Here is an 18,728-nt window from a genome sequence, read left to right on the forward strand (position 1 = left end):
TCTGAACTATTGTAGGTCTTATACCCCTTTACTCCTATATACCTGTATGTAGTTCTCAAAAAACAAGGACATTCTTCTACATAATCACAATACAGTGATCAAAATCAGGAAATAAGCGTTGGTACAATTTAATATACAGATGCTATTAATATTTTGCCAATTGACCTGATAATACACATGTTCCATTTATTTGTCATATGAATGAGATCATAAAGTATATATAGTCTTTTGAGACTTCGTTTTTTCACATAGTATAATACATTTTAGATTCTCTCATGTTGTTGTATCAATAATTTGGTCCTTTTTTATTGCTGAGTGGTATTCCAGTGTTGGATTATAACACAATCTGTTTATCCATTCACCAGTTGGTGAACATTTGGGTTGTTTCCATGGGACTACTGCAAATAAGACTTCTTTGAATGGTTGTAGTTAACACTGCTGTATGATCTATATGAAAGTTGTCAGGAGAGTCAATCTCAAGAGTTTCGTCACAAGGAAAAATGTGTTTTTTTCTTTCTTTTTTTTTTTTTTTTGGTATCTGTATGAGATGATGGATGTTAAGTAAACTTATTGTAGTAGTATGTTAAGTTAGATCATTATGCTGTGTACCTTAAACTTACATGATGCTTTACATCATTTGTATCTCAGTCAAACTGGGGGAAAATATACAGTGGGATAGGCTACTTCAAAGTCTAGGAAATAAAAAATTTAACCTCTCCTTTCACCAAAAAAGCTGCTGTACACATTTGTATACATATTTTTGTGTAAATGTGCTGAGTCGTGTGATAAATGTAGGTTTTTTGGGGATTTTTGTGTGTGTGTGTGATAAATGTATGTTTAACTGAGAAAATGCCCAGCTGTTTTCCAGAGTCAGCTTTACACTTCCATTAGCTATATACAATGGATCCAATTCATATCCTCACCAGCATTTGATACCTCATTATGGTTTTAATATGTGTTTCCATGGTGATTTATGATAATTGAGTGCCTTTTCATGTTCTTCATAGCCATCCATGTATCTTCTTTGGTAAAGTGTGTGTTCAAATACTTCACCTATTTTTATAAAAATTGGATTGTTTTTGTATTGTGTTTTCAGAGTTCTTTATATATTCTGGATAAAGTCCTTTGTTGGATATATGATGTGCAAATATCTTCTCCCAATCTGTAGATTTTTGTTTTATCTTAACAGTGGTGAGAGAAAACATGCTATGGTTGAGGAACTGATAGACGGCCATGCATGATACAGAACATGAAGAAAGCGGTATGCAGTGATACTGGAGAGGAAGCTGGGAACTTACAGACCATGTTAAGGAGTTTGACATTTATTGTTAAAGGGCACTGAGAAGTCACTGAATGCTCTGAAGTGGAGGGGTGACATAAATGGGTTTGTGTTTTAAAAAGATTCCTCTGGCCACAGTTTGAAGAATGGATAATTGGAAAGCTACAGTGGTTTTATGGGGACCAATTAGAAAGTTACTGCAATAGTCCAAACAAGAAGTAATGGCATCATAAACCAGGGTAGTGGCAGTGGAGATGGAGAGGAATGGACAGATCCAAGAGAAAATAAGGAAATAAATGTCTAGCTAATGCCCGTTATATCCAGTCTTTGGGGGAAATTATATTTGATGTTTAGCTGTAGATTTTTCTTGGATGTCTTTTATCTAAAAAAGATTCCCTTCTAGTTTCATTTGCTGAGGTTTTTTTTTTAAGATTTTATTTATTTGAAAGAGAGACAGAGAGAGAGTGAGAGAGCACAAGCCGGGGAGCAGCAGAGGGAGAGGAAGAAGCAAGGCTCCCCACTGAGCAGGGAGCCCAATGCAGGGCTTGATCCCAGGACCCTGGGATCCTAACCTGAGCCGAAGACAGACACTTACCCTTACCTGACTGAGCCATCCAGGTGCCCCTGCTGAGTTTTTGTTTTTTTTTAATTATAAATGCATTAACTTGGTTAAATGCTTTTTATGCATCAATTGAGACAATTTACATGCTTTTTTTTTCTTTATGGTGAACTACATTGATTTTTCAATGTTGAACCAATCTTGGATTTGTTAATGTTTTCTTGAGGATTTTCATTAAATATTTAAAAGAAAATTCACCAAAGAAGTCATGTGTGCCTAGAATTTTTTCTTTAAAACCTAGAAAGGTTTTATTATAAGTTGAGGGGTGCCTGGGTGGCTCAGTCAGTTAAGTGGCCGGCTCATGATTTCTACTCTGGTCATGATCTCAGGGTCCTGGGATTGAACCCCACATCCAGCTCCCTGCTCAGCAGAGAGTCCGCTTGAGGATTCTCTCTACCCCTCCTCCTACCCCTCCCCCTGCTCGTATACGCTTGCTCTCTCTCTAAAATAAGTCTTTTTTTTTTTTTTTTTTTAAAGATTTTATTTATTTATTTGACAGAGAGAGACACGGTGAGAGAGGGAAACACAAGCAGGGGGAGTGGAAGAGGGAGAAGCAGGCTTTCCACAGAGTAGGGAGCCCAATGCGGGGCTTGATCCCAGGACCCTGGGAATATGACCTGAGCTGAAGGCAGACACTTAATGAGTGAGCAACCCAAGTGCCCCTAAATAAGTCTTTTTTAAAAATAAATTATAAAATCAATCTCTAACAGCTATAGGACTATTCAGATTTTCTATTTCTTACGTATTTTTAATAAATTGTGTTGCTCAAGGAATTTGTCCATTTCATCTGCCATGTTTATTAGTGTAAAGCTGTTCCCAGTATTTTTTTCTTATTCTAATATCTGTAGGATCTATAGTGATGTCCCCTTAATTCTTTGATATTTATGATTTATGTCTTCTCTTTTTTTCCTGATCAGTCTTTCAAAGGTTTTATAAATTTTATTCATCTTTTTCAAGAATCAAGTTTTGACCTTGTTGATTTTCTGAATTGTTTCCCATTTCATTAATCTATACACATATATTCATTATTTTCTGTCTTCTACTTACTTTGGATATGATTTGCTTTTCTTTTTCTAGCTTTCTAAAGTGGGAGCTTAGACCATTGATTTTAGACCATTTTTTTTCTATTAGTATTTAAAGTGATAAATTTCCCTCTAAGCATATTTAGCTGTATTCCACAAATTTTAATATATTTTTTCCTTTGTCCTTTGGTTAAAAATACTTTGTTCAGTTTCCAGTTACTTTGTGGCTTTTCTAAATATCTTATTGTAAACAATTAAATCTTATTTTGTCAGGTAAGATATTCTGTATTATTTCATTTCTTTTAAATTTACTGACATTTAAATTATGGCCTAAATTTTACTCTGTCATAGTGAATGTTCCATGTACTCGTGAAACTATATGTGTTCTGCAGTTATTGGGGGTAGTAACCCAGAAATGTCTATTAGGACAAATTGATAGTGTTGCTCAAATCTTCCGTTTCTTTAAGGACTCTTTGTCTATTTGTTCTATCAATTACTGAGAGAGAGTTGTTAAGATTTCCAGCAATGGGTGGTGTTGTCTATTTCTCCCCTTAGTTCTGTTATTTTTGTCTTTATATTTTGTAGCTCTTTTACTAACAGTATACAGATTTGGAGTTGTTATATTTTTGTTGATGAATTGGTCCTTTAAGCATCATGATACGACACTCTATCTGTAGTAATACTTTTTGTCTTAAGGTCTACTTAATCTGATATTATCTGATTAATATCAGATCAATCTGATATTAATATAACTATACCAGGGGCTCCTGGGTGGCCCAGTTAGTTGGGCATCCAACTCTTGATTTTGGCTCAGGTCATGATCTTGCAGCCATGAGATTGAGCCCACATGGGGCTTTGCACTAGGTGTGGAGCCTGTTAAAGATGCTCCCTCTGCCTCTGCCCCTCCACCCCTCTCTCTTAAAAAAAAAAAAAAATTAGGGCACCTGGGTGGCTCAGATGGTTAAGCATCTGCCTTCGGCTCAGGTCATGATCCCAGGGTCCTGGAATTGAGTCCCGCAATGGGCTCTCTGCTCCTTGGGAGCCTGCTTCTCCCTCTGCCTCTCTCTCTCTCTCTGTCTCTCATGAATAAATAAAATCTTTAAAAAAAAAAAAAATTAAAAAAAAATATATATGCCCCCACACCATCTTTCTTATTAGTGTTTGTGTTTTATGTCTTTTTCCATCCTTTTACTTTCAACCTGTGTCTTTGTATTTAAAGTGCCTACCTTGTAAGTAGTGTTTAGTTGGATCTTGCTTTTTAATCCAGACAATCTTTGCCTTAAACTCTTTAGGGGCGCCGGGGTGGCTCAGTCGTTAAGCGTCTGCCTTCTGCTCAGGTCATGATCCCAGGGTCCCGGGATCGAGCCCCGGCTCCCTGCTCCACAGGAAGCCTGCTTCCCCCTCTCCCACTCCCCCTGCTTGTGTTCCCTCTCTCGCTGTGTCTCTGTCAAATAAATAAATAAAATCTTAAATAAATAAATAAATAAATAAATAAATAAATAAAACTCTTTAGTCCAATATTATTATTGACATAGCTATGTTTAAGAGTTTCATCTTGCTGTTTGCTTTCTGTTTGATCTCATGTTTTTCATTCCTTTTTGGGGGGTTAATCAACTATTTGTCAAATATTCCATTCTGTATCCTCTATGGGTTTTTTTAGCTTATGTGTGAGAGAGAGACAGAAACAGAGAGAGAGATTGTTCTAGGGAAGATTCAGGTTCACACTTGAACTAACAATTATTCTACGTGCAGTGGGCCAGGCACTGGGCTAAGCACAACTCTATGTGGTCAGTAGATTTATTTCTTTCAAGTTTCAAAAAAGTTGCTCCCTGGGTTATAGTATTCTAATGAAGTTCATTAAACTGAAAGTTAAACATGTTTCAGTTCAAATCCCAGCTCCACCACTTAAAAGTTGTGTCATCTTGGCCAATGTGTATATATTTTGTGAGCTTTAGTCTCCTTATTTATAAAACAAGAATGGATGTTTTAGTGCTACTTTATAGGATCACTATAGATACCACATGGAGTAATTTCTATAGATGTATTACGAAAACTGTAACTATAAACATGTTAAGATATTTCAGGATTTTTTTTTTAAGATTTTATTTATTTATTTGACAGAGAGAGACACAGCAAAAGAGGGAACACAAGCAGGGGGAGTGGGAGAGGGAGAAGCAGGCTTCCCGCGGAGCAGGGAGCCCGATACGGGGCTCGATCCCAGGACCCTAGGACCATGACCCGAGCTGAAGGCAGACGCTTAACGACTGAGCCACCCAGGCGCCCCAAGATATTTCAGGATTCAATGAAAAGACTCATTTACTTTCCTTATACCTTTATAAATATATAAATTTCATTCCTATCTCCTCTATCATCTTTCAAAACTAAGAAACTCTTCTTTCTTTGGTACATTTGTTGTCTTCCTGGTATTTTCCGTTCTTTCCTTATACCATCGCTAACTGTGATTAGAACGTACCCCTTCCACAAGCACTGCATCAAGGCATCGTTCTTTCTGCTCATCCTTCAAGACCCAATTAAAATAGCATGTCATTCATGACAACTTCCCACTCATATTTATTCACTTGCTCTTCTGAGACCCTCGACTCTATTTTATCTCATCCTATTGTAACTATTTCCACACAGTCACTAACCTTAAGTGACTAAAACTCCAGGGACTGTTTGGTTCATCTCAGTATTTCCAGTATTGAGTATAGAGCCTGGTACAGAGTAAGTTCAGTAAATACCTCTTGACTGAATGAAAGGATAGAGATAGACAAATCCGGGAAGGAGAGCTTTTGTCGCCGAGCTTCAGTGCTGAGACTGTCATCCCTGTACAGATACGTAGTAGGTGAAGCCCAGTAGTTGGGCTGATATTTACCAAACTCCCACTTTCCCATTTGCTGCAGTGGAAGCATTTCAGAAGCCACCATCCTTTAATGTTGGATTAATGTCATTAAACACCTTATCTTTAATATCCCTGGGAGAATCTGACAAGACTTTATGGAGTGATAGGTTTTAAAGCATCAACAGAAGTTTTTTTGAGTTAAGTGGGAAAGGAGCTCAGAAAAAGGTAGATTCTTATGAGTCTCTCCACAGTCTGAATTTTGGCTTGGTGTGCAAGTGCTTTCTTCTCCCACCCTCTTTCTACTCATTCACTTGTTAAACTCTGGTCATACTGAACTACCTTTAGTACTCCAAATTTTTCTTTCCTCTGAGACTTTGTTCATGCTATTCCCTGTACTTGGAATGCTTTGTTCCACTGATTTCCTTTAACCTGGCTAATTCCTGTTTGTCCTTTAGGTCTCAGCTTACATCTCGGCTTACCTCCTCTGGGATGCCTTCCCTGACCATTTGCCCCGATCCTACAGGTCTGAATTAGGTGCTCTTTCTCTGTGTTCTCACAGCACCCTGAACTAATGTCCTTGTAGCACTTGTAAAACTATTGACATTTCTTTTTAGTCTCCTATATTTTTCACTAGACTTAGCATTCCTTAAGGCATTGAATCTTCTATTATTCCTAGGGCCCTGAATGATGCTTGGCACAAAATAAACCTCAGTAAACATTTTCTCAGTGAATTAATGGGTGAATGAATGAATCCCACAAGAATGCCAACTGCAAAGAAAGGTTAAAAGAACGGGTAGCTGGTATACCTTCTCTTTCCACATCCAGCATTCTCCTGGTGTGCAGCCTGCAGATGTGGAGGAAGTTGTCAAGAAGGGTGTGCAGACCCTTGTGATTGGCCGAGGGATGAGTGAGGCCTTGAAGGTAGGTATTGGGGAGCACAGCATTCCTGAGGACAGTTGGTAACCTCTTGGACCTTTACCTTAGAAATATGTCCTTCTTGGGAGCTCATCTCAGTATATCATGCACCCTCATTTTGCTGAGCCAGTGGATGGCCCAGGATAAAATAAGGGATGTTAGTACTCTTCCTCATCGGGGTTGGACTGTCCAGTCTCTACCTTACCCTAGGCCTGTGTTGTTTCAACTATATTTCAGAAATTCTTCACTCCTGGAATTCTCAAGCTCTATAACTATCAATATTTGGTTCTTTAGATTTTCACAGTACTTCACACTTTTTTTTAGTACTTCACATTTTTATAGAACTTTTTATTCTTTCCTTGAACACAATCAAGGTATGTGTTTTTCCCCTTTCGAAAAAAATACTTATTTTTATTGCACTTACAGAAATAATACATGCTTATTGCAAAACCGTTGATGCAGAAATGTTGAAGTAGAAAAGTGGAAGATCCCCACCCCCATCTCCACATTTGATGTTTACTGCTCCACGCAGCTGCAAATATATACTCTTAGGCGTACAGATATACATGTATACACTTAGAATCATTTTTACATAAATAGGATCACATCGTACGTATTTTCTGTAACTTCTTACTCACGTTATTACATTGTGGACAGCCCTTCACATAAGTATAGAGAGATCTACCTCATTCTCTCCTTTATGTAGATGTCCTAAAATCTACTTCCCTACCGATAAAGGTGCTATTTATTTATTTTTTGTTTAACCTATTTTTTCCCATTAAAATAAATCCTTTCTATAAGGCTATTGTTATTATAAAATTGTTCAAACAGAAAAATATAGGGCATTTAAAAAATATTTCAGAGCTCCTTCTGAGGCAGAATCTAATTAAAGTCAATTTAAAATAATATTCAGCACAAGCCAGAGTTAAAAAAAAAATATCCAATAATAGCTGCCACTATTGAGAATCTTTTATATAAATTAATTTACAAACATTCATTCAGTGCCTTCTATGGGTCAGACACTCTTCTAGGCACTGAGACAAGATAAAAGACAAACATGACCCTCTTGGAAAATTAAACAGTAGACAATTTCAGATCGCAACAAATGCTGTGAAGACAGACTTATGAGGGGCTGCTCTAAATGGAGTAGTCAGGAAAGGCCTTTCTGAGGAGACATTTGAGCTGCAATATCCATACATTAGTTAACTTCATCCTCACACCACCCCGTGTGTATTTTTATCCCCATTTTATAGAGAAGGAAACTGGGGTTGAGAAACTTTAGATAGCTGGCCTACATGGCAAAGACTTTAGACTCAGGTTGGACTGACTCAGACATTATTCACATTTACGTGCTAGACATTTTCTGTATCTTAGCTGAATTAGTTTTCATACTAGCCCTGTGAGCTAGGTATTATTATTCCTATTTACAGCCATGGAAACAAAGGGTCAGAGAATTGAATTCACTTACCCAAGGTCACACTGCTAAGATTTAAATCCAAAACTGTCTGACTCCAAAATCCATCCTCTTCCCATTTCCATTTCACCTGAGTTTTGTGCATGCATGATGCTTCTGTCAACTTCTTAGAAGCCTTGCTCACTCCTTGGGGCTCCCTGTCAAATTTTGGACTGGTGACACGCTGGGTGATCGAGTAGTGACCGTTATCATTGTCTAATTTTGTAGAGAACCCTTGCCTCATGGCAGGAAAGGAAACCGAGGAGGGCCTTTCCCCTGACTTACTCATCTTTTCTGCTCTTCCCAGGTGCCTCCATCCACTGTGGAGTACCTCGAGAAACAAGGCATTGATGTGCGGGTCCTCCAGACAGAGCAGGCAGTGAAGGAGTATAACGCCTTGGCTGCCCAAGGCATCAGAGTGGGAGGGGTCTTCCATTCCACATGCTGATGGAGCCTTAAGGAGAATAAATCACTAAGCAACAATGCCTGTGATCATCACTCTTAGCATCTCCACACCGGCCTCCCCAAGCATTTTTCAACAGCTGTTCACGCCAGGTCCTGTGCTAGGCTTTGGGATGCATGATAACTAAGGCCAGGTCCCTGAGGGGAACTGAAAATCAGGGGAGAAGACAGATGTATATAATACACTAAATGTTAGGCCAGAAATATGAGGAAATAAGGGCAAAAATAAAGCTTTCTGCTTTGAAGGCCAAGGAGAAGTTTCAGAACATTAAAATTACATTGCAGTTGAAGCTTTGGAATGTTTACCCATCAATTCAACCCAGTTTTATTGAGTCCCTAATATGTCAGACGCTGCTGCAGACTCCAGAGAAACAGCAACAAAAGTCTTAGCCTCACAAAGCTTCTAGTCTTTTTTCCTAAAATTTTATTTATTTGACAGAGAGACACAGCGAGAGAGAGAACACAAGCAGCGGGGGAGGGAGAGGGAGAAGCAGGCTTCCCGCTGAGCAGGGAGGCTGATGCGGGGCTCGATCCCAGGACCCTGGGACCATGACCTGAGCCGAAGGCAGACGCTTAACGACTGAGCCACCCAGGCGCCCCACAAAGCTTATATTCTAGTGGAGAAAAGAACCAATGAATCCATGATGTAAGTAGAACCTGTTATGAAGAAAAATAAAGCAGAATAAGAAGACAAAGAGTAAAGAAGGCTATTTCAGGTATGTGGTCAGGAAAGGTCTCTGTGCAGATGGCCAATGAGCGGAACCCTGAGTGAAGTGACGGAGCACTCCAGTAACAGCAACGGGAGGAGCTCGGCCCTGATACTCTGGGTTCTAGGCAAGCTGTTCTACTAGCTAAACCAGAGCCTAGCTGGACAGTTCTCCTGAGCCTCAGATTCTCTTGCTATCAAATGATGGGGCTAGACTAGATGCTCTGTAACCGCCATATATAGTCTTTGTTAAATACCAGCTATCTTTTGTGAAGCCTTAGAATAGACAGAACTCTAATAAATTATAAGCATCACCTTAGTTTTCATTCCTCCCCCTCTTTAAAGAGGAGTATGGGCTTTGGTGTCAAATAGCCTTGACTTTGAACTGTGGCTTTCTACCACTCGCTGGTTGGGCATTTATTTAATCTCTTAGAGCTGCAGTGTTCTCATCTGTCAGATAGGGATAATAGTACCTGGAGTTATTTTGTAGGTATTAAATGGGGTGATTCATACAATGTCTTAGCACACTGCTTGGCATGTAGTGAGGACTCAATAAGTTGAAGCCATTGTTGTCATTATATTTTGATTAATGGGTCTGCTGTGTGTCAACTAGTTTCATGTTATGGTTCGTAACATATGGTTCGCAGCCTATTTCATAGATTTGTAGAATGCTGGAGCCCAAAGGAATTATGGACTCTATTCTCTCATTTATTCTCTTTCATGCCCATTTACTGAGTCCGCTAATTTTTTATGACTAGTTATTGCTGGGCCCTGGAGTATGGGAATGAGTAAGTTAGAATTCCTGCCCTCAGGAGTTACGTGACAGAGAAAACAGACAGTGATACAGTGTGTTAACATTATAATAGTTACAAGGTCCAATGATGGCCTAAAGGATGGCCTAATCCCACCAGGATGGAAGGGAAAGTAAGGAAGACATCACGAAGACCATGACACAAGCTGAGTCTTAAGAATAAGGTGTTTGTTTATTCACCAAACAAACATTTGACAACTTTTAACTAAACATTTACTAAGTCAAGTATTTATCACAACCATAACTAATACCCCAGCCCTTGTTGAAGCCACAGCCCCAGAAAGCTGGTTTTTGCTCTGCGTGATCCTGTTACCTCCTTGGCTCAGTTGGGCATCTGACAAGGCAGCCAATCCACAGACTGAACAGCAACTTAAGATGTGGCTTGGCAAGAAAAGGTGAGCTAAGACCATTGGAATGGAAAGTGAAGGGATCTTTCCAAGTTCACCCAGCGAGGAAGTGGCAGAGCCAAGATTAGAACCTGATGCTGTGTCTTGATGTCCTTCTCCTATACACCTCCTTAAAAGGCCTATCGGAGTGGGGCACCTCACTGGCTCAGTCAGTAGAGCATATGACTCTTGATCCCAGGGTTGTGAGTTCAAGCTCCACATTGGGCGTAGAGTTTACTTTAAGGAAAAAAAGGGAGGGGTTTGTGGGAGTAAGATCCTCACAGACCTGACTCCCAGCCTGGAGGGCTGGGGAAGTCCTGCTTAGTGCCCTTTTTCCAACCAGCCATTTGACAGATACAGGATCTTTCTAGATCTCAGCTCAGAAAGCTGAGGCACCTATGTAGCTAGGAGGGTATTTGATGAAATTCAGATTGTTTCTCTATTGATGCAATCGACTTTTTTTTTTTTTTAAGTGAAATGTAAAGTGAGACATCTCCAGTGGGTGTTGAACTGGGTGTGGGTGTAATCAGTGTTCCTAAGTGAGTTGTCTCCACATTAGAGAGAACTTAGTACAAACTTCTTAGAGACAGAAGTATCTGGCAGTGAGATCATTAAACTTTGTGTAGAACCTGCTAATAAATAGCTCCTATTTCTGAATCTGTTCTACATGGTCATTGCTGGAAATGTACAGAACCTGGAGAGAAGCTATTTTTCCACATGACACTACACTTAGTCCTATGTCTTAATCATTAAGCCCTTTGATTTGATTTGTAGGTAGCACAGCCCTCTCTGCCCACACTTAATTTCTTCTAGCTTGAGTGGTTCTAAGACAAGAATTCTACCAAGTGCTTTCTGTGCACCCTATAATTCTGTTCGCAGAAGTCAATCATGTCAAAGCCAAATATAAAGTCCTTTTGGAAACCTGCATCCCAGGGCTGGCTCCTGCAGGCATGCCGCGGGACTGCTAAGTTTGCTCTGGATTCATAGACTCATTCACTCCTGCCCTGCCTGGTACGTGCTGGTAGCTGCGCTGGGGACACCACACACGTTTCTTACTGTGCAGGGACTCAGATTAGTTGGAAGAGACAGACGTAAACACACGGTGATGGTACTGACATTGCAACCTGCCACAAATCTACCTAGAGAGCTGTTTTGTCTGTCTCAGAATAATTTTAACATTTATTTATCATTTATTTTTTAATTGGGTATTTTTTTACATGAAAATGCAGATTTCTGGCTCTTCTGGAAGAACCAGAAGATCTGATACCACCAGGCCCACACTTAGAAACCACTGAGCAGAGCTGAATAGCAGCTACCTTCTGACCCTGACTGAAGAGAATGGGAAGTCTCTATTACCTTCCTACAGTCCACCTAACTCCTTTTTTCCTGCCTTTCCTTAAAAAAGGTTTCCATTTCTGAACCTGCAACAAACACTTAAATAAATATGCCTCAAGAACATATAGGAGGCTGTCAGAACACGGAGGCAATGAGCCAAACCCACCGGAGACACAAGATACGTTCCAGAATGAGGCTCAGTCCTGGAGAATGAGGAGCCATAGGAGACACTCTGAGGAACATATTCCAGGGCTCAGCAGGTCCAAAGGTCTGACACAAGACAGCATGGTGAGCGTTAGGCACAACTACAGGATTCTCTTGCCAGAGAAGTACACAGAACGTGTGGCACACGCAGAACGAGGCTGGAGACGACAGAGGCATGAAGAGCCTTCAAGAATATGACTTTAGACTTTATCCTGGAACCAGCAATGGGCCACGTCAAAGGGACTTCAGCAGGGGAATGGCATGAGCAGATCTGGGTTTTAGAAATATCACTCTGCTAGCTGTGTGAAGAATGGACTGAAGGTAGCAAGATCTGAGGCAAGATCTTTAGGAGGCTAATGCCACATTTTAGGAGAGATGATGGTAGTCTGCACTGGGATAGAAACCGAGTATGAAAAGAGGATGAGTCAAGAAACATTTAAGGAAGCAGAATCTAAAGGACCTGATGGCTATGTTTATCTGAGGGGTGCAGGAGTCCAGTGTGACACACAGGTTTCTGGCTTTGACTGCTGGGCACATGGGAGACCACTTACACAGAACAACAGATCTACTACGGAAACCATACTGGACAAGAATCAGGAGGCCTGGGTTCCAGCCTTGGCTTTACCATGAATTCAGTCTCGTATTTCCTAGCATCTGATCATTCAGGGTCAAAGGAATTTAAAAGGTTGAGTCCAATCTCTTACAGGATACTTGAATTCCTTTGCAAGAAACTTGTCAGGGAGCTTGTTCAACCTCTGCTTAAACACATCCAACATGGACAATTTATCTCCTAATGCAGCTCAAAAAACTTATCTTCATACTAAGCCATCTGCCCCATAGTGTGTCTCTACCTTTGGTGGAAAAAAATACTCTATTTTGGGTGTTAAGACCTAGGATAAAGTCCTGGCGTTGCCCCTTAGGGGAAAAACATTACCTCAAAACCTCAGTTTCCCCATCGATGAAATGGGGGATAACCTAGTAGGATTTTTATAGCAGGGGTACCATATCTGAAAAGGATGCAGCATAGCCTTCACCTAGAAGGCTTTCTATAGCCAGTGCACACGGGGCTCGGTGGGCAGCCATGGGTCTCAATGTCTTCACGCTCCGACCCAGCCATCATCATACGGTGCTTGGGCAAGAACGCTGGTAGGACTAGGCCTAGCTCCCAGCTTCATTTTATCACCAGGGCAGGCACCTTTATCAGGGTATCTTGTTGATACACAAGAGCCCACTGATGTCACATTCCTGAGATATACAAAACAAGCAAGCACACTAGAAAAGCTAGCTCGCTCCTTGAAGATCTTTCTAGCAGGGATGACGTTCTGGAGCCAGACTGCCTAGGTTCAAACCCCAGCTCTGTCGTTTACTAGTTGTGTGACTGAGGCAAAATTACTTAATTTTCTAACTCCAACTACCTTGCTTGTCACACAAAGATAAGAGTACCTACTTCATAGGGTAGCTGTGAGGATTGAATGAGTTAATTTCACGGAAAAGGCTTACATCACTGCCGGGCACAAATCAAGGGCATTAAACCAAAAGCCAAACATGCTTGAATTCAAACTCCAGCACCACCTGAGTAATTCTATAATCTTGCTATTATTTTTATAAGCTTTCCAAGTAGCACACAGGATCGAGACTGCCTGCAGATTCAGATTCTACCAAGCATTATTTGATTAAACCCATTCAACAACACTTAAGGTATAATTATCTCTATTTTATGGCTAAGAGGAAACCCAGGCATAGAGAGCTGAAGATCTGAAGGCTTTTTCCATATACTTTCCCAGAGGTGGTAGAGCCCAGGCCTCAGGAACCATCTTGGATTTGAATGAAGACAGGCTTTACTACTTACTGTACAGGCTTCCTCCCAGACTTCTCTCTCTGAAGTCTCTGGAAGACTCAGTTGGCTGTAGCAAGGATAAATGGCAGGTAAAGTAGCACGGGCCCTCACACAGTTAACGTCTCTGGAGCATTTACTGTTCCAACATTGGAGTCATCAAAGATGTAGTGGGAAATGCCTTTATTTCTTACATTGGATCACTCTTTTCCATAATCCTTGTTTCTCCTAAAATATGGCCCTCATGTATTATTTTGGTTCTAAGGGTAATGACAGGCAAGATCAAGAATCTCCCTCAGGGATGAAAATGATTCATTCTCCAGCTATTCATCCAGTCCTTAGCCCAGCTACTGCCTGAGTTAGGGAAAGAGCTTCTCAGCAAGACAGTGATGTCTAAGGCAATTCAGGAACTATCGGTGGTGAGAAAGTACAGCTGTGAAAGGACTGGGCCCTGGCAAACAGACTGTTGATTTAAAAAACAAGATTACGCTCCAGTAAGCCATTCTTTAGAGGTGGCTACAAAACTGGATCTTTGTTTCACACTGGAGGAATGTAACCATGTGATATAAATGGTGAACCTATAGCCACATAATTTTTTTAAGGACCAGGAACTGGAACAGCTAGGTGTTTTCTCAACTTTATTGGCGGTGAGGGGGGTTGTCAGGGAAGGAGGTGGTGTAGACTTGAAGGTTTTTGGTTTTTTAATGCAAAATAATTTATTTTGTGCTTGACACCAGATGAGACTATACGGGTCACGGTGCTCATGCCTACATGCCATCTCCAGGTGAGGTGCTCTAGGCTTCTGGCTCACTCTGCTACCTAAGAAGGGCCTTCCACGCCTCGGCTCTACAGACTGCTGGTGACTCAGCGCCTTGCGGGTTTGGGCATTATGTAAACTTTCACAGACTTGCTGAAGGGGATGGTGCCCTCGATGCTGGTTTCCAACTGGGGTGACACCTCGCCACCCTCGATCCACGGGGATTTTGGAATGCGGGAATTGGAGTTGTAGGCCAGCAGCAGCCTGACTTCTACCTGGCATGGTTCTGGAAAAAAAAAGACAAAAGAAATCCTCTATGACTGGGCCACTGCTAGGAATTGGGATGAAATGTCAAGTCAAAGCAACATCAAAGATGGAAGCAGGAGGGTTTACAAACTCTGCTGCAGAATGGTGTTTGATGAGATGCTCAGCCCGGCCCCCACCACCACCTGCCCCGCCCCTCCCCCAGCCCAGCTTTGCCCCGTCCATACACCCCTGCTACCCCGACTTTGCACCTCGCCCCTGGTCCCTCCAGCCCTGCCTGCTCCCACCAGCCTGCATCTTGTCCAGCGTTGACCCTTCTGTTTCAACAACCCCTTGGCTCACTGGCGAGGAGCAGGGCTGCTCTGTCCTGAGTCCGAGCTCGCAGTGGGAGTGGGACCCCTGTTCCCACCCGCGGCTTCAGGCTAAGGCTGCAGGGTGGGGAGCTCTAAAGCACAACGATGTACATCTGTCTTCCTCCCTTCCCCCTCACCAAACAAAGACACGTCCCCAGCCTGAATCCTGTGAGGCCTGGGCCTGCAGACGTGCTGCTTCTCCGCCACCTCCTCCTCCCGTCCCCGTGGGCTCCCTGCAGCTCAGATCCGTGGCTGATCAGAGATGAGCTAAAAGCTCTGCCTCAGAGGCCTTCTGGCCTCAAGAGAGGGCCATGGGGGCCTGCACAGGGCTCCTGCTCGTGGCCAGATAACCATGCTCTTCCTGTGTGGCTGGGCTCGGGCGTCAGGGCTGCACCATCAACACAGACCACAGACGCTACCATCTCAGTGGACAAGCAGCCCTGACTAGGAAACAGTTCTGACCAAACATTCTCACCAGTGAACAGGAACCCACTTCAGGGACCTAAAATCATGTCACCAAACCTTTCTTTCATGCACGTGGCAGGCCCTAGTGAGCAAGTTAGCCCTCAGGTTGCTGACCATTTGTTGGGGACGCAGACAGTTACAAATGGGGCACAGTGCTCTAAGAAGAATGAGGAGGGAGCCCAGGAAGGCTTTAGAATAGAATACCTGCTCTGTGCCAAGCACACAACCCCAAGAGTTCTTACCCTGCCACACCATGAAAGAGTGTCACAACCGCCCAAAAGTCCCAAGGCTCTGAGAGGTTCTAAGTGACTGTGGAAATCCACACCGGTGACAGAATGTAAACCCACTTCATAAACTGAAATAATTAATCTTTCTGTTAACCACGTGGCTTCTACAAAGGAGGGGGAGAGAATTTCAGAAGAGCCTAAGGGCAAGTGCAAAGGGCCAGGAACACAGTAAGCTTGGGATATCCTCTTAAATTTCATGTGACTGGAGCAAAATGTGCAAGTGTCAAAGATTAGCCCAATGCTAAGAAGTACAGAGGACAAGAATGAGAGCTGGATGGATCTGAATGAACAAGGGCAGAGGTCCCAGGACTTCTCAATACCTCCCCAGACCTCTTCCTAGTCACTTCCAGACTTCTCTCTAGGGAGCAGGGCAGAGACTGAATCGCTGTCCTCCAGGGAGGGAAAAGCTCCCACGAAGCCAGAGCAACCTAGCCAGCCCAAGAGCAGCCTCAGCTCCACCATTTACCAGCCACGTGGTACGAACACAGCCGTGTAATATGGGGTATATCTGTAATGAAACCAGTGCTGCTCTCTGGCATCAGACTCCAGTATCAGCTCTCCCACTCTGCTCCCCTCTTTTGTCCCAGATGGCTGTTGCCAACCCCAACCACAACCCAGCCCCAACTCTCACAGCACTTTCAGCCAAATCCTGGCGAGGTCAGAGGACTCAACCCCAACTGTTCGTTATGCCCTCTCTGCCTGTAGTATGAATGGCAATTCAAACCACTGCCCTCAGAGGAAAGGAGAGGGGACAGAAAACGAGGAAAGACAGTGGGAGAAAAAGATAAAAGACTATGTGAGACAAATCATCATGCCCGAAGAATAGCTCTCTTAGGAGGTATATATTCTTGCTTGCATCTTACAGATAAAGAAAATGAGACGGAGAGGTAAAATCACTTTCTCAGGATGACACAGCATGGGAGGAAGAATCTGGAATGGGGTCGGTGTGACTCAAAGCTTCTGACATGGCCGTCCCCTGCCTCTCAGAGGAGAGGCCCCTGGTAGGGAGCTGCTGAAGGAGTACATGTAGGAAACGCCCCCCAGCACGAGGCCCCATCTCCTGGATTAGGACAAAGGCGGCACAGGGCATTCAGAATGAGAACACGTTTCACTTGAGTGTCCCAGGTCAGAAGGGAACGTGGTATAGTGAAAACTCAAGGGATCTGGGAGTTAGGAAATCTGAGTGCCAGCCTCAAGGCCCCCATGATCAGCTATGTGGGCCTCCATTTATGTACCTATCAAATGGAGAGCAGAATACTAATTCCTACCTCCAAGTCGGTCTAAGGATTAAATGAATTTTAACTGCACATTTAAAATCCTGTATTCAATTTTCATTATTTGTTGAGCACTTACTCCATTTCAGGCTCTAAGGACACATGGTACAGAGGCACTGGAGATACACAGGTAAAGATGATGAACAAGCTCCCTGCTCTTGTGGAGCCTCCATTCGAATGGGAAAGTCAGTAAACAATTAAATGAGAAAACTTCTGACACTAATAAAGTGCTATGCTGAGAATTAAAAGAGAGATTTGTAATAGCAATCTCTCAGAGGAGGTAATCCTGAATGAATTAGAATTCTTCAGGCTTGTGAAAGCCTAGATTGTAGCCCTGGCTCAGGCAAGGACTTGCTGTATGACCATGGTAAGTCAATAGGCCCTTCCAAGACTTTTGAGGCTCTTCTGAGATCTAACATGCTGTGATGTGCCTCTCTGAGCCTTGGCCTCCCACAACAATGCTGTCCCACGGCATATCTTTCTAGCATATCACGTCCATGTCTAGGATCCCTTTTATCAGAACAGATTAGAATAAGAAATTCTAGGGGCGCCTGGGTGGCTCAGTCGTTAAGCGACTGCCTTCAGCTCAGGTCATGATCCCAGGGTCCTGGGATCGAGCCCCACATCGGGCTCCTTACTCGGCGGGAAGCCTGCTTCTCCCTCTCCCACTCCCCCTGCTTGTGTTCCCTCTCTCGCTGTGTCTCTCTCTGTCAAATAAATAAATAAAATCTTTAAAAAAAAAAAAAAAAAAAGAATAAGAAATTCTACCTTCCTGTGGTAGTGCAGAACACTGCAGGCAGCAAGGATATGAAATGAGGGATGCTCAGGGAGGAAGATCCTGGGTAAAAGCATTGCTGGATGCTCCCTCAATTGTGCCAGGCCCAGGGTCACTGATTAGATGCCCAAAGGGGCTGTCCTGATATTTAACAGCCTACTTCCTCTTTGTGAGAACCTTATTATGTCATTAATACCCACCTAACACCCCTGATAGAGGGAAACCATTAATAATGGCATTAGTTACTCATGTATTTAATAATTCAGTGAAAGAAAATTCTAGAAGGCATCCACCTATTTCTAAAATAAACCACATTTCGTGGCAATCATGCTTCTGAATCATCTTTAGTGATTGAGGAAATACCAGTGAGGCCAATTCTCCCCCACATTTTAGGTTCTGTAGACTGAGTCTCTTTTTCAAGTTTCTAAAGCAGCCTTACATGCTTGAAATGTCATGTCTCACGCACTTGTATTGTCCCATTTTATTCTTAAGAATTTTTTAAAATACTTATGTAACTTCCCTATCTTTTCACAAATTGTTAAAGTATCACATTAAACCAGCCCATGTGGGAAGGCAGGGCAGTAACAGTTGTCATTTTACTTGTTTTAGGGGAATGAACTGAACGGTTCATATACAAAAACAGAACAATTTTAATTTGGGGTAAGAAACATAAAACTGCTTAATT

General features: G+C 42.3%; 2 protein-coding genes across 4 annotated transcripts in view; one reads left to right on the forward strand and one right to left on the reverse strand.

Annotated features, from left to right (window-relative positions):
* AAMDC (adipogenesis associated Mth938 domain containing) overlaps positions 1-9,071 on the forward strand; it is a 40,247-nt gene extending 31,176 nt beyond the window's left edge. Inside the window, exons 3-4 of the mRNA XM_032427252.1 lie at positions 6,588-6,683; positions 8,438-9,071. Of these exons, the coding sequence (XP_032283143.1) occupies positions 6,588-6,683; positions 8,438-8,578 (237 nt within the window). The 3' untranslated portion in view covers positions 8,579-9,071. The remainder of the gene's footprint in view (positions 1-6,587; positions 6,684-8,437) is intronic.
* Positions 9,072-9,151: 80 nt separating this feature from the next.
* Positions 9,152-18,728, reverse strand: part of INTS4 (integrator complex subunit 4) — a 116,489-nt gene continuing 106,912 nt past the window's right edge. For 2 of the 3 annotated variants that reach the window (XM_032427020.1, XM_032427019.1), the window contains one exon: positions 9,152-14,911. In XM_032427020.1, the coding sequence (XP_032282911.1) occupies positions 14,733-14,911 (179 nt within the window). In that variant the 3' untranslated portion in view covers positions 9,152-14,732. The remainder of the gene's footprint in view (positions 14,912-18,728) is intronic. The other variant, XR_004302114.1, reaches the window with a different exon arrangement.

This window comes from Phoca vitulina, unplaced genomic scaffold, assembly GCF_004348235.1.
Source record: "Phoca vitulina isolate PV1807 unplaced genomic scaffold, GSC_HSeal_1.0 scaffold36, whole genome shotgun sequence".
Lineage (NCBI taxonomy): Eukaryota > Metazoa > Chordata > Mammalia > Carnivora > Phocidae > Phoca > Phoca vitulina.